The 18,703-nt window shown below is 37.1% G+C and overlaps 1 protein-coding gene across 11 annotated transcripts in view; it reads right to left on the bottom strand.

The window, feature by feature from the left end:
- Nucleotides 1-5,586: 5,586 nt before the first annotated feature.
- The window catches only part of ZPLD1 (zona pellucida like domain containing 1), a 536,628-nt gene continuing 523,511 nt past the window's right edge, over nucleotides 5,587-18,703 (bottom strand). For all 11 annotated transcript variants that reach the window (XM_042955552.1, XM_042955553.1, XM_042955551.1 and 8 more), the window contains 4 exons: nucleotides 14,298-14,469; nucleotides 12,883-12,991; nucleotides 7,506-7,535; nucleotides 5,587-7,088 (listed from right to left, as the gene is read on the bottom strand). In XM_042955552.1, the coding sequence (XP_042811486.1) occupies nucleotides 6,913-7,088; nucleotides 7,506-7,535; nucleotides 12,883-12,991; nucleotides 14,298-14,469 (487 nt within the window). In that variant the 3' untranslated portion in view covers nucleotides 5,587-6,912. The remainder of the gene's footprint in view (nucleotides 7,089-7,505; nucleotides 7,536-12,882; nucleotides 12,992-14,297; nucleotides 14,470-18,703) is intronic.

Genomic DNA, 18,703 nt, shown 5'->3' with positions numbered 1-18,703 from the left:
TAGATAGTTCATTCATTGCTGTCAATAGAAGCCAGAGTTCCCCCAAATCTGCTTGGTATCTGCCTTTGTATAATCTAAAGTGCATTGCAGACCATTTGCATATTGAGTAAAATGTTAAAATTAACAATTGAATAAAATGTTAGGCATAAGCAAGGCAGTTACATTCTCGCTATCTCTCAGAAAGTTTTGGGCTTTTTTTCTTCATGTGTCTGCTTATTAAATTAGGTACAAAGATTTTTTTTTCAGTAGCTGAAACTAAATAAAGTTGAGAATTGATGCAATTATCTCAATAATATACTCACTTTCCTTAACTTTTAAATTATTAGACAACCAAAATTACTTTTGGTTTAAATGACGTGGATAGTTGCTTTAAAAAAGAAAACATGATAGAGAGTCTCATAAGAAGACTCGTAACAAAACCAATTATTTTTTTCTTACTGGCCTTAGTTAACATTTCTATCAATTTCCTTCCTGTCTTTTTCTGTGTGAGCTCATATTATAGATATGGTCCTGTACGCTGTTTTTGGTTGTTTTTTTTTTTTCATATTATAGCATTTTCTTATTTGGTAAAGGTTTTTTATAACTAATTTTCAGTGTCTACATATCCTTATATCACAGAAAAGTACCACAATACATCTAAGATTTCTGCATGTGGGATCACTTAACTAACATATAATACTTTTTTTATTAAAAATAACAGTGATAAATATCCCTGTACATAAATCAATGTAGTTAATATTTTAAGACTGTGAGTAAATAATGACATTATTTGAGTAACATAGGTTTAAGTCAGATCCTCTGATAACTCTGGGCACGTGGAGACCCATGATACATTTACCAGGCACCCTTGCTAGTACTGTGACTATGTGACTGAGTTCTGGCCGGTGGAATAAGAAAGTGTCCTGTGGCAGCTTCCAGGAGACTGCTTTACACTACTGATGCTATATGCCCTTTGCTTCTATTTTTGGCCATTTCTCCATTTTGGATCATGGGATAAGGGCTACAGTCAAGAATGGTGGAGAGTGAAATGAGAGAAATTCTCATTACGTATCCATTGACAAACTGGAAAAAAGCATTACAGTTTTGATAAATCTTTTGATGAGAGATAGTGAATCACCTTTGTTCTCTATTATTCTATTTTAGTGTGATGGTGATGCCATCTAAAATACTCTATTTTAGAGTGAGGGTGATGCCCCCCCAAAATAACATGATTTATCCCTATAGGATTTAAGGGAGATTCCTGGGTTCTCTTTCTCTCCTGGTGCCCAGAGAGAGCACTCTGCATTATTCTCTGCCATCTCATTCTGGCAACAGCAAAATATATGTTAGCAAAACAATATGTTTTTAAAGAGCAGATCATTTCCAATTCCCAAGTGGTAAATAATTTCTAAAAAGTACTATATTCTATCTCGAGTTATTTTTCATTTTAGTCAATAGTTCACTACTGTAAAAAAAAAAAAAGTTACAAACTACATACAAGAGGAGAAATAGCTTAAGGACCTGTTTAACTTTGAGGCAAAGTTGCATGAAATTGTCAAGCCACAACTCTCCCAGGATCTTCCAGTGTTAGTTGATTAGCCAAACCAGCAGGACTATTCAGTAATGGATTCTGCTTTGGGCAATGGTAATAGAGCTATACCCTTGATGGAAACTAACCTCAAAGTTTGGGCCACATTGACTTTCACTAAACATATAATGATGACGCTTCACTTTTCAACGTAAAAAGGGAAACGGAAAATTGAGGTAATTATGTTGGCAATTTAAATAAAACAGAAAATATCCAGATACTTGAGTAAGGGGAATTGGAGCTTTGAACTATGTAGATAATCTGAGCTCTCAATTTCATTTTTTCAAGAACACAAAGAAAATAAAGTTTCCTGACCAGAGATTTCCAAATCTCATGTCTAGAAGGCCCCAAACCAATTCACTCCCTGCTATCTCAGCAAAAACTGGCATTAACCAAGGCTATTTTTTTTTTAGTTCTCCTGTGTTAATTCTAATTTGTAGAGACTGATGCTGTTTACCAACAAGCAATCAGGCAAGAGAGTCTCACAAACACAAAAATGTACCATGTTGATCCAGTTTCCACTTCCTCTGAGCCTCTGGAGGAAATGGACCACCATCATGAGAAATGTGGGTAACATCTACCAAACATTCTCCTTTGGTCTCCTATTAGTGACTTCCTTCCCACTAAGAAGGTGCCTCTCCTCCCAGCATCCAGCACTTCCTTTGTTGCATTTGCCCTCAATATCTCTGCTTTGCAGTTTTATGTTCTTCAGGGCTTCTGGCCTATTGTCACTGCTGATGTCGTCACCCACTCTGCACCAGGGCCAGCCCTGCGGGATGTGGTTCCATCAGTGCTTTGATGCCAAGCCTCCTCCTGCCCTGTTTCTCCTGATGTATATGATAATTTGGCATGAGGAGTTCATCACTGCCCACCTACTCGTGGCCCTATCTTTTCTCTATTTGATCCATATTGTTAGCTAATATAAAAGAGGACCTCTCTGCTCATAAGTTTCTACCTCTAGACATTAAGTGTTTCAAAATCATTTCAGTCGTAGATTGCCAAATTGTTGTAACATTTTTGTTTATTCATTCCCTTACTGTTATTAGATTGGTTAGGACTTCTGGTTTTCAGCAGTGTGAGACATACTGATGGTGTGTTTACAAGTTTACCATCTGTGATGTTCATTTTGTGTCAACTTGACTGGGTCACAGGTTGCCAGACATTAGGTCAAACATTATTCTGGGTTTGTCTATGACGTGTTTCTGGATGACACTAACGTTTGAATAAATGAGCAAAGCAGATTGCCCTCCCTGATGTGGGTGATTTGCATGTAGTCATTTGAAAGTCTGGCTAGAACAAAAAAGCTGAAAAGACCTCCTGTGACCAGGAGAGGATCCCTTCCAACCTAACTGCTTTCAACCTGGGACACTGGTTCATTCCTGGCTTTGGAATTAAACTGAAATAATAGCTCTTCTTGGGTCTTAAGCTTGCTAGCTTTCAGACTGGAAATACACCATCAGCTCTCCTCATTCTCAAGCCTCTGGACCCAGGCTGGAACTACACCTCCAGCTCCACTGGGCCTTGCTGCCTGCAAATCTTGAGACTTGTCAGCCTCCCGAATTGTGCACACTACTTCCTTAAAATACACCTCTTCATATACAGTACATATAGCCCATTAGTTCCTTTTCTCTGGAAAGCCCTAATACCATAGGTAACCCTGATATTTGTTTTCTTTACTACCCAACTAAATTCTTTTCTAAATTACATATTTGGATTGTTTTATATTAAATGTCTCTCACTTGTAAATAATTGATGAACCTCATCTCAAAAGCAATTGATCTGTGATCAGCTTGCTTTTTTTCTTATAAATATGGAATGAAAGCCAATGTGTGCTAGCCTAACAGCCTCCACAGTCATAATAGAAGCCTCTCCACCATGTTATAATTCTCTCCTGCCAAGTTCTCTAGAAATCCCTGAAACTATGCCTCATATATGTTCACAAACAATTGTCCCCCATGGACTTCTCCTGCTCTTTTCTCACTTCTAGAAGTTTACTATCTTATATTTTCCACAGCTGACAATGTCCCTTCATGAACCACCATTTCTGCGATGCTCCCAAAGTTAAGTGCCAGCACTCAAGGCCCCAGAGTAGCACTCACTTCTGTAAGATTAGATTCTGAGTCAGGAAAAGCTCTTTTCAACTCTGTGTCACTTTCCCAAACAAGGGACGACAGCCAGGCCCTGATGGAGCTGTCATGACAGCCTGTGAAACTCTGGGCAGATGAATACTTGTTCTTCCAGTCCTTACTCTCCCCTCAAAGTTTTAAAAATTATAGGCTCAGTTTTAGTCAGTGTTCACATGCAAGGTAAAGAACGCTTTTTTACCGTCAGCTGATCTCTGGGATATGTCTCCCGAGATGGAGACAGAGCCGTAACCAGGGAGCTCAATATGGAGAGAGCAAGCTTCATCTAGCTTCGGAGATCAACGCCCTTCCCTGTTGCGTTAGGTGGCTTAAGTTCAATATTTCTTAATGTTTTTGAAAGCAGGAAGAGAATGTTGAGGGTAGGAAAGAGAAATATCTTTAAAAAAAACCAGGTGACTATTTTAAAGATATTCATTTACAATCATTTTATTAAACAATCACCTTTTACATGTCATCAGACCTTACCCCTGAAGTGCAAAAAAACAGTTTGAGGTATTAAAACTGAAGGAACATTTGCACATATTTCGTAAGGTTTTCACACTATAGTAACCAAAATATTCAGTGTAACTAAATACTACACATAACAGCAGGTTGAGAAGAACAAAGCTGTATAAAACAAACCCAGTTCGTCTCATTATAGCTCTGAGCCTCTCATTTATGATGAAAGGATGGCAAAAAAAAGTAATGTGAGATGTAAGTTGCTTGCAAAATGATGTGTCCATTATTCAGTTTTTAAAAGTGGTATATGGAATGTAAAAGGGCAACACCTGAAACAGCAGCCATCCCTAAAGCACAAAAATCAAACTGACAAACTGGTTTCAATGACAGTATTCTATGCACAGGATTTAATACTCAGATTAATAGCAATTCACTTAAAGTATCTGAAATAGATTTACTAGACTATTTTAGCACTATTCAGGTACACATACAAGGTCACATAAGTAGCATGCATGGTCCATACATTTTTTTCTGTAGGAGTTTTCCCTTTAAAGTAGAAAATAAACTTTTACACAGATCAAAGTTCAGAATGGTCACTTCAAAGTGATCTTGAAGAAACAAAGGGAAGAGGAGATTGCTTTTTTAAGTGTTAGACTTTTTCATATTGATTAAATTATCTGAAGACTTTCCAGATCCCATTTCACTTTGTGTCTATACCTTGAAAGAGAAAGTTGAGGCAATCCGATAACTAATAATTATAATATAAACACTTCTGGTCTGTTGAGGCAATTGGAGACAAGATGTATTTTGATTTGGTAATTGATTTAATTACTAATTTTAGAGCATAGGTACTTCATTTGAAACAAATTTAAAATTGTATAGTGATTTGCATATAATATAGTAAATTAAGTCGTGAATAATGGGTCACAAATGTGGAACAGAAATTAGTCTCTTTTTTTAAAATTTTTTTTTAACATTTATTTATTTTTGAGACAGAGAGAGACAGAGCATGAATGGGGGAGGGTCAGAGAGAGGGGGACACAGAATCTGAAACAGGCTCCGGGCTCCGAGCTGTCAGCACAGAGCCCCACGCAGGGCTCGAACTCACGGACCGTGAGATCATGACCTGAGCTGAAGTCGGATGCTTAACCGACTGAGCCACCCAGGCGCCCCCAGAAATTAGTCTCTACAGCAGTTGTTATGGTTAACACAGCACTTGTAGTAGCCACACATGCTAGGTTTTTAAATTATTACTTTTTTAAGGTTTATTTATTTTTGAGAGAGAGACAGAACACAAGCGGGGGAGGGGCAGAGAGAGAGGGAGACACAGAATCTGAAGCAGTCCCCAGGCTCTGAGTTGTCAGCACAGAGCCCAACGTGGGGCTCGAACTCACAGACTGCGAGATCATGACCTGAGCCGAAGTTGGACGCTCACCTGACTGAGCCACCCAGGCGCCCCACACATGCGAGGCTTTGATGCCCGTCACTGAATTGTTCTATTCAGTTGTGTGAATAGACTGAACAAAGAGAAGGATGATTTTTTGGTAAGAACAGAGGCTGCTTAATACGTGGCTTTTAAACATTTTTTTGAAAAACTGACAAAGGATCACAACTTCTTGCAGTTTACTATTACAGGAAAATACTGTTTATTCCATGGCCATCATGACACTTTCAAGAAGACACCTTAAAAAGTAGGGCTCTTCCAGATTATTTGCTTTGCTAGCATCAGAAATTTGTGGGAAAGGGACATTTTTTTCATAGAGACTCAACAATGTTCTGCAAAACACACTTACCCTGTTTACTCTTTGTCATAGGGACAAAAGGAAACTAGGTTGCTAAAAACCCCATGGGAACATTATGCTTATGTATGAGGACAATGTCCACTCCCACAACTATGGTTTGTTTTCCCATGCAATGGCTCTTGAATGAAGAATGATCTCTGCAGCTGCCTCACTGCTGGAAGCACAGCTGCAAATGCAGCTGACTTGTTTACCTGGGAGGAAAGTGAACTCGTGCTGACGTTCTCAGTGAACCAGGAGAAAACTGAGCACAGCCACTCCCATGTAAATGAATAATGACCTAGGGTCACTTGGTTTCCTTTAGAGGTTAACAACTATTTTTACATTCTGCTACACAAGTAGGTGCTCCAGGTAAGACACATTTCCTGAGTTTGTTTGTTTGTTTTTTAAATGAATGTCATCAGACATGGAAATCGGCCAAAAACTCAGGTCACAGAAAGAGTAATTAAATCTCAGGTGTCCAAATCGACCAGTCTAATTAAAACATATCCCCAAGCTGGAATTATCCGGAATAAAAAAAACAAATAAAAAAGTAACTTTCAATTTAGGACCACATAAACAATCTAAATGCCAGCACACTGGGTATAAATGCTTAGGGGGAAAAATGCAACAAATGTATATTTTTTCTATGCCCACCTTTTATCTCTATAACAACCAATTATCAAAAGAAAATTGAAATAAAATGAAATATGACTGATCCTGTAAGATCTGAGTCCTGAATATGGTTGGCTTGTTGTCATTCTACCCATTGGTGCCATACAAATAGGGCTGACCACATACTTACGTGACGAGAACAATACCACCCAAATTCTTTCACTATCATCATGCTGACGAACTACACTGTGAAATCTATCAAACCTACAAATATCAAATGCTGGCTGGCATTCAATTTGGATGAAAACACTGACTGCAGTAACACAGGGTATAGTCAGTGAGTCCTCCTGAGAGAAGGGACCTGTTAAAGTCAGTCAAAGACTGGGTTTCTTATGCCATTCAACACCAGACTGGTGGGTGCCTTCCTGTATAGAAGGGCCAGTGAGCACAGGAGAAGGGAAAAGCTCATCACTCCCAGGATGACCATTCCTGATATCAGTGCACTGGTGATGGCATTCAGCTGGAAGGGAGGTTCCCTTGGAGAACCTGCAAGCACAACACAAACAGTGGGAAGGTCCACTGTCAGATTTATCTCACTTCATCCCAATTTATACCTGCAAAACATCTGTCATTATGATCTTGCAAAGTAACAGCATGACAATGATTCATGCTACAATCTATTTGACTATAATTCAATCCAATAACCAAAGGATTACGTGGGTTAGAAGTCAGGTATCCCCTGAGCAGTCAAAAACAAAATCATGTATAAAATGCTATAAAAATTGACCAACAGGTCACATATGAGTCCAGAAATCCTCAGTGAACTATTATTTAAAATATAAAAACCTGTAAAACCAGAACTCATTATATTTCATCGTTTAGAGTTGTGCAACTGATCATCAAAAAATACTTAAAAATTTTTTAAATCATACTTTTATTTTCAATATATGTTTGTTATCTTACCAAGCTGTGAATTGTTGGTTGGAGTCTCATCTGGAGGAGAAAAGAAAAAGGAAAGCAATATTGTATCTTTAAATATTTACCTAGGTTTATTATAATTATGTGATTACTTTTTACCTACATGTGCCCTTCCCTTCACCCACAAGCCTCATGGGTAAGGCAATAATGAGAATCTTCCAAAACAATTCTGTTTTCACATTTTCTGTTTCACGTGTCCAAGATTTTATTATCTATCCATTCCCCAGGCCCACACCCTGCCACTGCCCCGGGCATACAAGGAGAATCACAAAATATACTGTACTGTATTTTTTCTTGCCAACTTTTGCTTCATCATTATCTCTTTAGTCAGGTTAGTGGGGGCAGTAATTGTTAACAGCTATTACAATTTTTATAGCCCTATAACCTGCCATTTGTTATTCTGTTTTAGAGAAGTATTCATTATTTAGTGCCACTTTATTTTAAGCATTGCCAATTTGCCCATCATAATCTGCAAAAACATCATTTTAAGTTCCAAGAAGATAAATTCACACTTGATAACTAAATGAAAGGAAAACATGACTCCTATGCTTGAGTTGTAGGGCGTTTTTTTGTACCTGTTAAGTAAAAGATCAAAGCTGTTGATTTTTTACTCATCCCTGGCAAACATAATAATAGATGGAATGAATGCATTCACCTGGCTTCCCAACTTGTGTTACCCATTTTGTAATCATATAGCCATTAACCCCTGATCCTGTACACTGTAGTGGATTTCATTTCTGTCCTCAAACATTTGGGTGCATATGTGTCTGTGAGTGTCCGTTATTTGAACCATAAAATGTGTGCAGTTGCCGGTTTGATTTTGGAGGATAAATATTATTACAATGAACATGTGTGTAATTCCAGAAAGTTTACAAAGTGCTGTTTCATATGTCATCACATTTTGTCCTCATAACAGCCATATGGTTTAGATATTATTGCTGCCCCCATTTTACAGAAGAAGAAACTTCCATCTGTCACAGCCTCTGTGATAAGGTAAGCATATGTTTAAATAAAATTTCAATTTCAGAATCCTTTTCCTAAAATCATGTAAACTAGCCAAGTATGGAGAATATTTTTAGTTATAAAGATGAATAACTCAGGCTATATGAAACCCCAAGATTAGTATTTGAAACAATTGATTGGAAGAACCTGGTGTGATATTTATAAGCTATCTGATGCCATTTCTTTTAAGACATATGAGTCTTGGCATAAATGATGATTCTGCTGTTGAGTCTGAAGTGCAATGCCCTGAATTAATAGAATTCTCATTTATAGCATTCTTTAGAACGGTGCAGTGTACCACTATAGGACAAAAGGGGGGGCAGCATAAATTTTCATAATAGGGACACCCTTAGGAAAACCCTAATCTCCAACCCACACTACTTTATAAAGACATTGTTTCTCATGGAAATGGATAAAATGAATGAACTGTGAACAATTCTTCCAAAATATATGCATGCTCCCTTTCCAAGACAAGCTGCCTCACTGAAACATGGAAAAGAATATATAATGATCTAAAATTCCTTTTTCAAAGATATTCATTGTTTATAAATCACATTTACTTGCTTTTAATTTTTTTTAAAGAATAGAGAGCTCCATCCTCCTATGTGTCCCAAGTTAGGTGACCAAGTTAGGTGATCCTAGGACTGGATGCCCTACTATTTTCTGCATCCTGAAGTTAATAAAAGAAGTCAGGATATCCTCCTTCTCTCCCACATTACCACCAACACTTCCGGAAGAACAATAAATATCCCAGGTGCCACTCGTGAGGACTGGGCTGTGGACAAAATCTTCACCTGAGACAAAATGTCAAATGAGTCCTACCAGCTACAGGTTCCAAGATGCTGAAAAACCAAAAGCATCCTACCTCTGGCAGATGACTAAAATCAAAGCATGTAATATTTGAATATTATTCGGAATTGTATTCAATAGTGGATAAAGGTATCTGGTTGCTGTTTCCACTATCCATCAATTTCCCATCTACTGAAGTTTGATCTAGCTCCAAAAGGGAGGTAGACATTTTCCAAGAGATTTTTTTCAACACAAACTCTGTTTTTTTTTCTCTCACACCCATTTGGTCTTACCATATACATATATGCTAAAAGAAACATCCTGGAATTAAAACAGATTGGAGTACTAAACTTGGTGGACTCTTCAAAAAACATACAGCTAGCTGAGGACCCACAGGAAGAAAGTGAGGGCAGCAATACCACAGCTGTTTGAAAGCCAGAAGTGGAAGATAAATTGTTTTTCTCTGCTTTTCTCTCATATAAGTAGTAGAAATAAATGGAAAAAGTAATATCAGTGTGAGATATATACAGAATAAATATTTTTCCTTTCTTAGCACAAGCAAACTATTTTTTTAATCTTCAACTACCTTTGTGGTAAAATGGACCACATATTTCAAATTTAGAACCTCCAAATTTTGTACCTTCCATTGTGTCATGTTTGTTAATAGTCTATCTCTACCTTTGAATGCTAAGATACCTGAGAGCAAAGACTGTGGCCTGTTCTCTGGGGGTATTCCCAGTTCCTAGCAGAGTGCCTGTCCCATGTGGAGGCTTGAATGAATTATTAACTCCCCATAAAACTCAATGACACAAGTTGAATAGCGTGGCTTGGACTTCCCCATCAGAATTTATGTAATAAAACAATTAGGTACTACTGTGTTCCAGTGCTTGCACTTGTGAATTTCCAGAATTGTTCCCCATGATAAGCATTTCCCTACCGAATAATTTTAGCACATGGGGATGTAAAATAAGGACACTTCAGGAATTTTGAAGATTTTAAACTTTGAAAAGATGTGAATATTTTCCTAAATCAACCAACAAAAGGATTAACAATGTTAAGTAAGTATAAGCAGAATGTCTGATTCATTAAAACAAAAGTATTGTGCTTTAACAATTTATTAAACCTGACATAAGTCAGTTGTCTAGGGGAAAGGAGTGGTTCAATGAGTAAACAAAGCAAAAATCCCCAAGTACCAGAGAGCTTTGAAGAGAGCAAATCAAGCCTGAAATTGGACTTGTCTATATAAAACCCGCCACAGGATCTAGAGAGATAAATTCTAGCTGACCTAAGTTAAAAATGAGGTGAAACTGAGAAAAGAAGGTAGCCCTGGTCATTAAGCTAGACATGAAGTTCACATAGGATTTTCCTGTGGATGAATATGGCTTGATTTCTGAGTTCTGTGTTTATATAGAATTTAAAATAATATTTTTTGCTTGGATACCGTAAGTATCATAATGTGAACACGGTCATATATGGCCCTCTAGACAGTGAGGCCACCATGATTGCCCTCAAATGAGCACTGTCCTATGACCATTTATCAAAATTATAAAAAATAAATCCACAGAGAGTGACAGAGGAATGAAGGGTATCTGGCAGGTTTGAAGATGATCCTTTGGGGGCTTTGCCAATGAAGAGACCAGGGTGACTAAGACAAAACTATTCTGTGAGAAAAATGAATATTATCCTTAAGGTGGAAATAGGTTGAAATTGGAAGAGAAGAAATCCAGACACGATATCAGAGACATTGTGATCAAGGCATTAACTCTTTGAGGTTTTATCATAGATAGTTTGGGCAACTGAATATGATTTAGGTGAAACCTACCAAACCTGTCTAGCTGTTAGCTATGGTAGAATTAGAAACTTCTACTCGGTAATCTTTACTGGGACTTGGGAGCCTTAGAAACATTCGTCTTTATAAGAACATATCTTACACTAACAAATTATTTAAACTTTGTAATATTTATATTTGTTTTGGCCCAGGTAAGAAGGAAGGAAGGAGGCTAATAAAGAGGAAAAGCCATTTACTCAACATGGGCAGAGAAATGTCGCTTTCAAGATTTTTTTTTCTTCTACAAAACTAACACTAGATATGTTCCATAGAAATAAAAACATTTCTTATTGTGCCTTCCCAAAAGCATTCCTAATTATTGGCAACAAGAGTTGAGTTTCCATGTAGTGTAATTCTATGAACTATTTCTGACAGCTAGATAAGAATTGGGACTTTCATAAACCACAAACCAGTCATTTTCAAACCATTGAAAACACATACCAAACTTCAGGGAGTGCAGACTAAGTTTGAAATTTCATATTTAATAAATTTATGTATTATTTTAAAAAACCTATTAGCTTGTTTTTAAATAATGCTCTGCACAAACCAGAGGAGTAAATAATTCAAGAAATTGTCTAAACTTTTTAGGCCGAAACCTTATTTTCCTTAATTACCTATTTCACACAAAACTTTCTTTTCACTGTGGAACAGGATGCATGGGAGAAAAAGTAAAAATAATCTAACTGAAATACAGTAATAGCCTTATGGCTTATATAAAATTGAGAAACAATGATTAGAATATAATCCAAACCAGAATTCTGCTTTTTTTAAAGACAAATTTAGAGCTATAGAGTTAGAAATTTAAAGGCAACTTCTTCAAACCCCTCATTTTAAAGACGAAAAAACACTTGCCCCAAGAAATGGCATACAATCCCACATCACATAGCTTGTTTAGACAAAAGCTGGAGCTAGAACCAGTTCTTCTGACTTAAGTTTGTGTTGTTTACACTGCATGCCTGTTTTATCCAATTGATTACAAATGTCCCTGGGTTCACGCTGACTTAAAGCAGTATTCCTCTGGAGAGTATGTACACAAATACTTGTATACATGAGAATATATGTGTATAAACAGTTGTGGCTATTAGATTCATGACCATGGCAGAGTGCACTAGAAGGGATATGTAATATTCAGGATCTGGGAAGAAACAAATGGTACTAAAATTGGGCATTTTAAGAAAAGATTAATGGGACTATTTATACAGATGTAGGGAATTCACAAGAGAAAGTCAAGAAGTTCCCTGGCTTATGGGTTAAAGGGAGGGTTTCTAGTTCTGTAGAAAAGTTGGCTGGGAGGAGTTATGTGGACACTTCCATCCGCTGATAGCACTACCTACTGGCCAAGCCCAACCAAAGACCGGATGGCAAAACAGCAGATGAGTGCAATTCACGCAGGCCAGTCTTCAGGGGTAGGGAGAATGAAAAATGTCCAGCATCGTATACTTGTATACTTGTGTGTGTGTGTGTGTGTGTGTGTGTGTGTGTGTGTGTGTGCGCGCGCGCGCGCGCGCACTAACGCGTGCATGCGCATGTGTAAAAAGGCCAATATTGTAAAGCCAATATTGCCCTTTGTGTGAAAGTTGAGTAAACAGGAAACTACTGTGATATTGAAGTTGCTTAGCAGTTTATCTTATTTCACAGTTAATTAGTGCTGTTTAGAAACCACTCTGAGTTCTCCTTAGAAGCCAAGTAATAAGCCATTTTGGAACAGTCTATTATTATACACAAAAGGAGGAGCGTTCTTACCACTCCGAGTAATGATGGGACCAGCAGAGAGGACTGCATTTCCAGACGTGCTCTGGGGGCTCCAAGTGGTCCTCCTCCCTGCGTCCCTCCTTTCTCTGTGGCCGCAAATCTGAGGTGTTAATGAAAACAAATGAAATTCCACACCAGCACAAAATTGGTTCTTTATGGCCATTTGGAAAGCAGATTCTTTTGGAAGAGATACCACATGTTTAATTTTATTCATTTACTTCTGTGCATTTATTTAATTACTTTGCATATAACTGCTACAGTGTTTCTTTTTCTGGCTTGGGCCACATTTCTTATTTCCTCCCGTTATAATTGTGCTTTGCCTCATTAATTTACATAGCTCAATGGTTCTCCTGAAAAAGAGCTGTGTTTATCAAAGTTTTGTACTTTTATATCTCTCAAGCCTTTAATAAATCTTTCCCTGAATTGTTGGTCAGCACAGAGACAAGATAATGTGGATCCTCCATTTAACCCCATCTGATATTGCTAGTTAGGATGAAAGCAATCAATTGTGAAGAAATGCCTGAATTTGAGCATAAATAAAAACATATTAAAGCTATTTCAAATAAAAAATGTGCTTGCATTTTTTCAGGTTAATATTGATGTGACCTCAGGGGGCCTGCCAGAAATAGATTTTTTTTTTATTCACTAGTAAATGGATCTGTATTTTAATGATGGCTGTATGCAATTAAGATCCTCACCTTTTAGAACTTCTAACTTGTAATCCAAGGGATTTCTGGCCATCAGGGCCAAATCTACCTTTCCAGTGCTAGCCCTGTGCACCTTCCCAGGTTTTCCAATCATCCTCTATTCTGCTCCATGACTTTACTGAAGGCCTGGTAGTTCCCTGATTACTCTGTCTTATATGTCTGTGACTTTGGTCAATCTTTGGCACGGAGGGTCTCTCACTCTTGATTTTGCCCCTTTGTGATTCATCCATCTTCAAATCACACTTTGGGTTTTATATCTTCCATCAGACTTCCCAATCTGTCCTGTTCTATCTCTCTCACAAAGGCAAATACTGTCTCCTACTACAACCTATATGTACAATCTGCTTTTGCACCATAACATTTTTGTCTTATTTTCTTCCATTACTGTCTCCTGGTCCTCAAAGATAAGCTAAATGAGTTCAGAAAATCATGCACACATGGCTGTATTCCCAGTATTATGTGTGGCACAAAGTAGGCATTCAATAGATCTTTACTGGATGAATAAATAAATAAATCCTACTTCAAACTGACCCAAAATAGGCATTCAATAGATCTTTACTGGATGAATAAGTAAATAAATCCTACTTCAAACTGACCCAATGCATATCCGTTTTCCATATAGAAATTAGTTCCTAACACTTGATAATCCTTCAGCTTAGATCAATTTGACAATTTAGAATAAAGTTGCTAAAAACATACTGGCATAAGGAAGGGGCAGTCATCAGCTCTGCAGAGCTTGGTAACACAGTGCAGGAAGACGGTGGACATTTTCTGATTCTTGTGTTTCACAAATCGGAACACTTCAAAGGAAAACCGGCCTTGCTGGCTTCTGCCATTTTCGATGACAGTGGTCTGAGGATCTTTGTCGCAGCTATAATTTAGGGAATGTGAAAACAGGATATTACTGGAAATTACCAGCCCGCTGAAAATTATAAATTAATTTCTGCAGTATTAAGAGCTAACCAAATCATGCCATGTAACAGATATTTAATAAGAGCATAAGCTAACTCAACAAATATGCCAAGAGTGACCTAGATCAGAAAATTTAAACAGATCAATTTCTGATTATAATAGTACCATCAAATTTTAGAGGGATTATACTTTCATAAGTTTCAAAAATCCAAACAGAATAAAAGGTATATAGTGAAAAGTCTCCCTCCCATGATTGCCCTTGTCCACACCATTCCACACACATATTCGAATCTGCCAGACGTGATCTCACTTGTTACTGCATCCTCCCAGGGTATATATGTTTAAAGCTAAAGTAATGAATTCTTATTGTTTCCTCCTTCTTAAAAAAAACAGAAGCACACTATCCACATTGTTTTGTACCTTCCCTTTTTAAAAATTTAGCACAGTATTTTAGACATTATGAATGTATAAAATGTAAATGCACATTTATAAATATGAATATTTAGCAAGCTACCTCATTCTTTTTGCACACTGTGTAGTATTCCATCACACACATGTACCAGCATTTATTTAATCAGGTACCTATTTAAGTACCTTTGCATTGTTTTGAATCTTTTGCTTTTTTACAAAGTAATAATGCATAGCCTTATAATACAGTATTTTGTTTTTGTTTTTTGGGTTTTTTTAAATATGAAATTTGTTGTCAAATTGCTTTCCATACAACACCCAGAGCTCATCCCAACATGTGCCCTCCTCAATGCCCATCACCCACCCTCCCCTCCCTCCCACCCCCCATCAACCCTCAGTTTGTTCTCAGTTTTCAAGAGTCTCTTATGGTTTGGCTCCCTCCCTCTCTAACTTATTTTTTTCCCTTCCCTTCCCCCATGGTCTTCTGTTAAGTTTCTCAGGATCCAAATAAGAGTGAAATATAATACAGTATTTTGAACATAAGCAGGTTATCTGTACAATGTATCTATAGGGCCATTTAATAGATGCTGCCACATTGCCCTCTATAAATATTGTTGTATTTTGTACTTCCCAAGTAATATATGAAGAAACTCCTTATTTCCCCAAAACTATATCAACAAAGTATATGTAAAAATTTCTGGATTATTTGCTCTTGGGTAAGAAAAAGACACTATCACCATATAATTTTCATTTGCATTTTTGCCAGTGGAAATGACTATGCGCATCCTTTCATACATATTAGAGCCAACTACATTTCTTTATCTGAAAATTGTTTATGTCCTTTGCCCAAATTTCTATTTTGTTGTTGGTCTCTTCTTCCTGATTCTTCTAAGTTCTTTATGTGTGAGGAAGACTAGCTCCTGGCTTGTTATCTAAGTTGCAATTGTTTTACTTTGTTGCTCAGCCCGTGTGTGTGTGTGTGTGTGTGTGTGTGTGTGTGTGTTCATATACACACAGAAGCTTTGTTTTTATGTTAAATTTTCAATATTTTATTGTATGGCTTTTAGTAAGGCATATCTTACCTTATTGTGCTCACTTTATTGTGCTTGCAGAGACCGTGGTTCTTACGAGTTAAAGGTTGGTGCCAACCCCGCACCAAGCAGGTCTGTCGGTCCATTTTTGCAACAGCATTTGCTCACTTTATGTCTCCATGTCACATTTTGGTAATTCTCACACTATTTCAAACTTTTTCATTGTTATTATATTTGTTATGCTGATCTGTGATGTTACTATTGTAATTGTTTTGGGCCCCCCCCAAACTGTGTCCCTATAAGACAGTGAACTTAACTGGTAAGTGTGTGCTCTGACTGTTCACCCACTGGGTGTTCCCCAACCTCCCCCTCCTCCCTGTCTCTCTCCTTCTCCTCAGGCCTCCATATTCCCTGAGACACAATAATGTTGAAATTAGGCCACTTAATAACCCTACAATGACCTCTAATTATTCAAGTGAAAAGAAGAGTCACACATCTCTCATTTTAAATCAAAAGCCAGAAATGATTTTGCTTAATGAGAAAGTCATGTTGAAAGCCTAGACAGACTGAAAGCTAGGCCTCTGTGACAAACAGCCAAGTTGTGAAAGCAAAGGAAAAGTTCTTGAAGGAAATTAAAAGTGCTAACCCAGTGAACACATGAATAATAGGAAAGTGAAGCAGTCTTATTGCTGATATGAAGAAAGTTTTAGTGGTCTGGAGAGAAGATCTAACCAGCCACAACATTCCTTTAAGCCAAAAGCTAATCCAGAACAAGGCCCCCTCTACAATTCTGTGAAGGCTGAAAGAGGTAAAGAAGATGAAGAAGAAAAGTTTGAAATTCGCGGAGGTTGGTTCATGAGGTTTAAAGAAAGAAGCTGACTCCATAACATAAAAGATAAATCAGCAACTGCTGACACAGAAACTGCAGCAAGTTATCCAGAAGTTAACACAACATCCATGCTGCAGCCCATGAATCAAGGAATAATTTTGACTTTCAAGTTTTATTATTTAAGAAATACATTTTGCAAGGCTAGAGGTGCCATAGATAGTAATTCCTCTGATGGATCTGGTCAAAGTAAATTGAAATCCTGGAAAGGGTTCACCATTCTAGATGCCATTAAGAAGAGGTCAAAATATAAACATGACAGAATTTGGAAGAAATTGATTCCAACCCTCATGGATGACTTTGAGGGGTTCAAGACATCCACAGAGGAAGTGACTACAGATGTTGTGGAAATAGCAAAAGAACTAGAATTAGAAGTGGAGCCTCAAGATGTGACTGAATTGCCGCAAGCTCATGATAAAACCTGAATGGATGGGGAGTTGCTTATTATGGATGAGCAAAGAAAGTGGTTTCTTGAGATGGATACTACTCCTGCTGAAGATGCTGTGAAGATTATTGAAATGACAACAAAGGATTTTCCATAAAGTCAGTTGATAAAACAGCAGCAGGGAATTTCTACTGTGGGTAAAATGTGGACAAAATCAAACAGTATGGCATGCTACAGAGAAATCATTTATGAAAGGAACATTCAATCACCTGGCAAATTTCATTGTTGTCTTATTTTAAGAAATTGCCGCAGCCATCCCAGCCTTCGGCAACCACCACCCTGGTTAGTCAGCAGACATCAACATCGAGGTAAGACCTTTCACCAGCGAAAAGATTACAACTCACTGAAAGCTCAGATGATGATTGGCCTTTTTTAGCAATAAAGTATATTTTAACTTTACATTGTAAAGTTGTACATTGTTTTTTGGGTATAATGATATTGCATACCTAAAAGACTGTAGTATAGTATAAACATAACTTTATATTCACTGGGAAATCAAAAAATTCATTACCAATATTTATTTCACTGGGTGATCTGGAACCAAACCCTCAACATCTCCAAGGTATATCTGTATTTGGGCCACATATAGATTTTCCTTACACCAAAGTTGTTTTGTTTGTTTCTTTGTTTGTTTGTTTAAATTTTAGTTAGTAACATACAGTGCAATATTGGTTTCAGAATTCAGTGATTCATCACTTACATACAACACCCAGTGCTCATCACAAGTGCACTCCTTAATACCCATCACCCATCTAGCCCATCTCCCATCCATCTCCCTCCATCAAAGTTTTAAAAATATTTCTTATGTTAATATGGTTTTTTCTACCACTTTTAAAACTGTATTTTTAACATTCAAATTAATAATCTATTTAAAGTCTTTGTGGTGTATTGAGTGAACTATAGATCCAATGCAATATTTTCTTCATGGTTACCCACTTTCCAGCACTGTTTTTAAAATCTGTCTATCTCACTGATTTGTGATATCACAGTCTATCATATTGTAAACTCCCATATGTTTTGGATCTATTTCTGAACTCAATAAAATATTCTAATTTTTGTGTACGTGACTAATCTTGCATAATATCACATTCCTTTAATAATTTTAGAGCTATTATTAAGTATAATATCTGTTAGGGCTACACCCTTTATTTAGCCATTGGAATATCCTGCCTAATAAAAATTTTGTCTTTTCAAAGTGTTTTATAAGTGGAATCATGCCCTATGTAACCTTTTGTGATTTTTTACTTACTGTAATTATCTAGCGATACACCTATGTTATGTATACCCATAATCCATTCTTTTTCATTTAGAAGTAGCATTTCATGACATTGATGCACCACAGTTAATTATTTACTCATTGAAGAATATTATTTTCTTCCAGTTTTTGGCTAATGAAAATAAAGCTGCTATTAATATTTGTGCA

The sequence above is a fragment of the Panthera leo genome, chromosome C2 (assembly GCF_018350215.1).
Source record: "Panthera leo isolate Ple1 chromosome C2, P.leo_Ple1_pat1.1, whole genome shotgun sequence".
NCBI classification, from domain to species: Eukaryota; Metazoa; Chordata; class Mammalia; order Carnivora; family Felidae; genus Panthera; species Panthera leo.
Note: the sequence above shows the minus strand (reverse complement) of the source record. Positions and strands in the feature narration are given on the sequence as shown.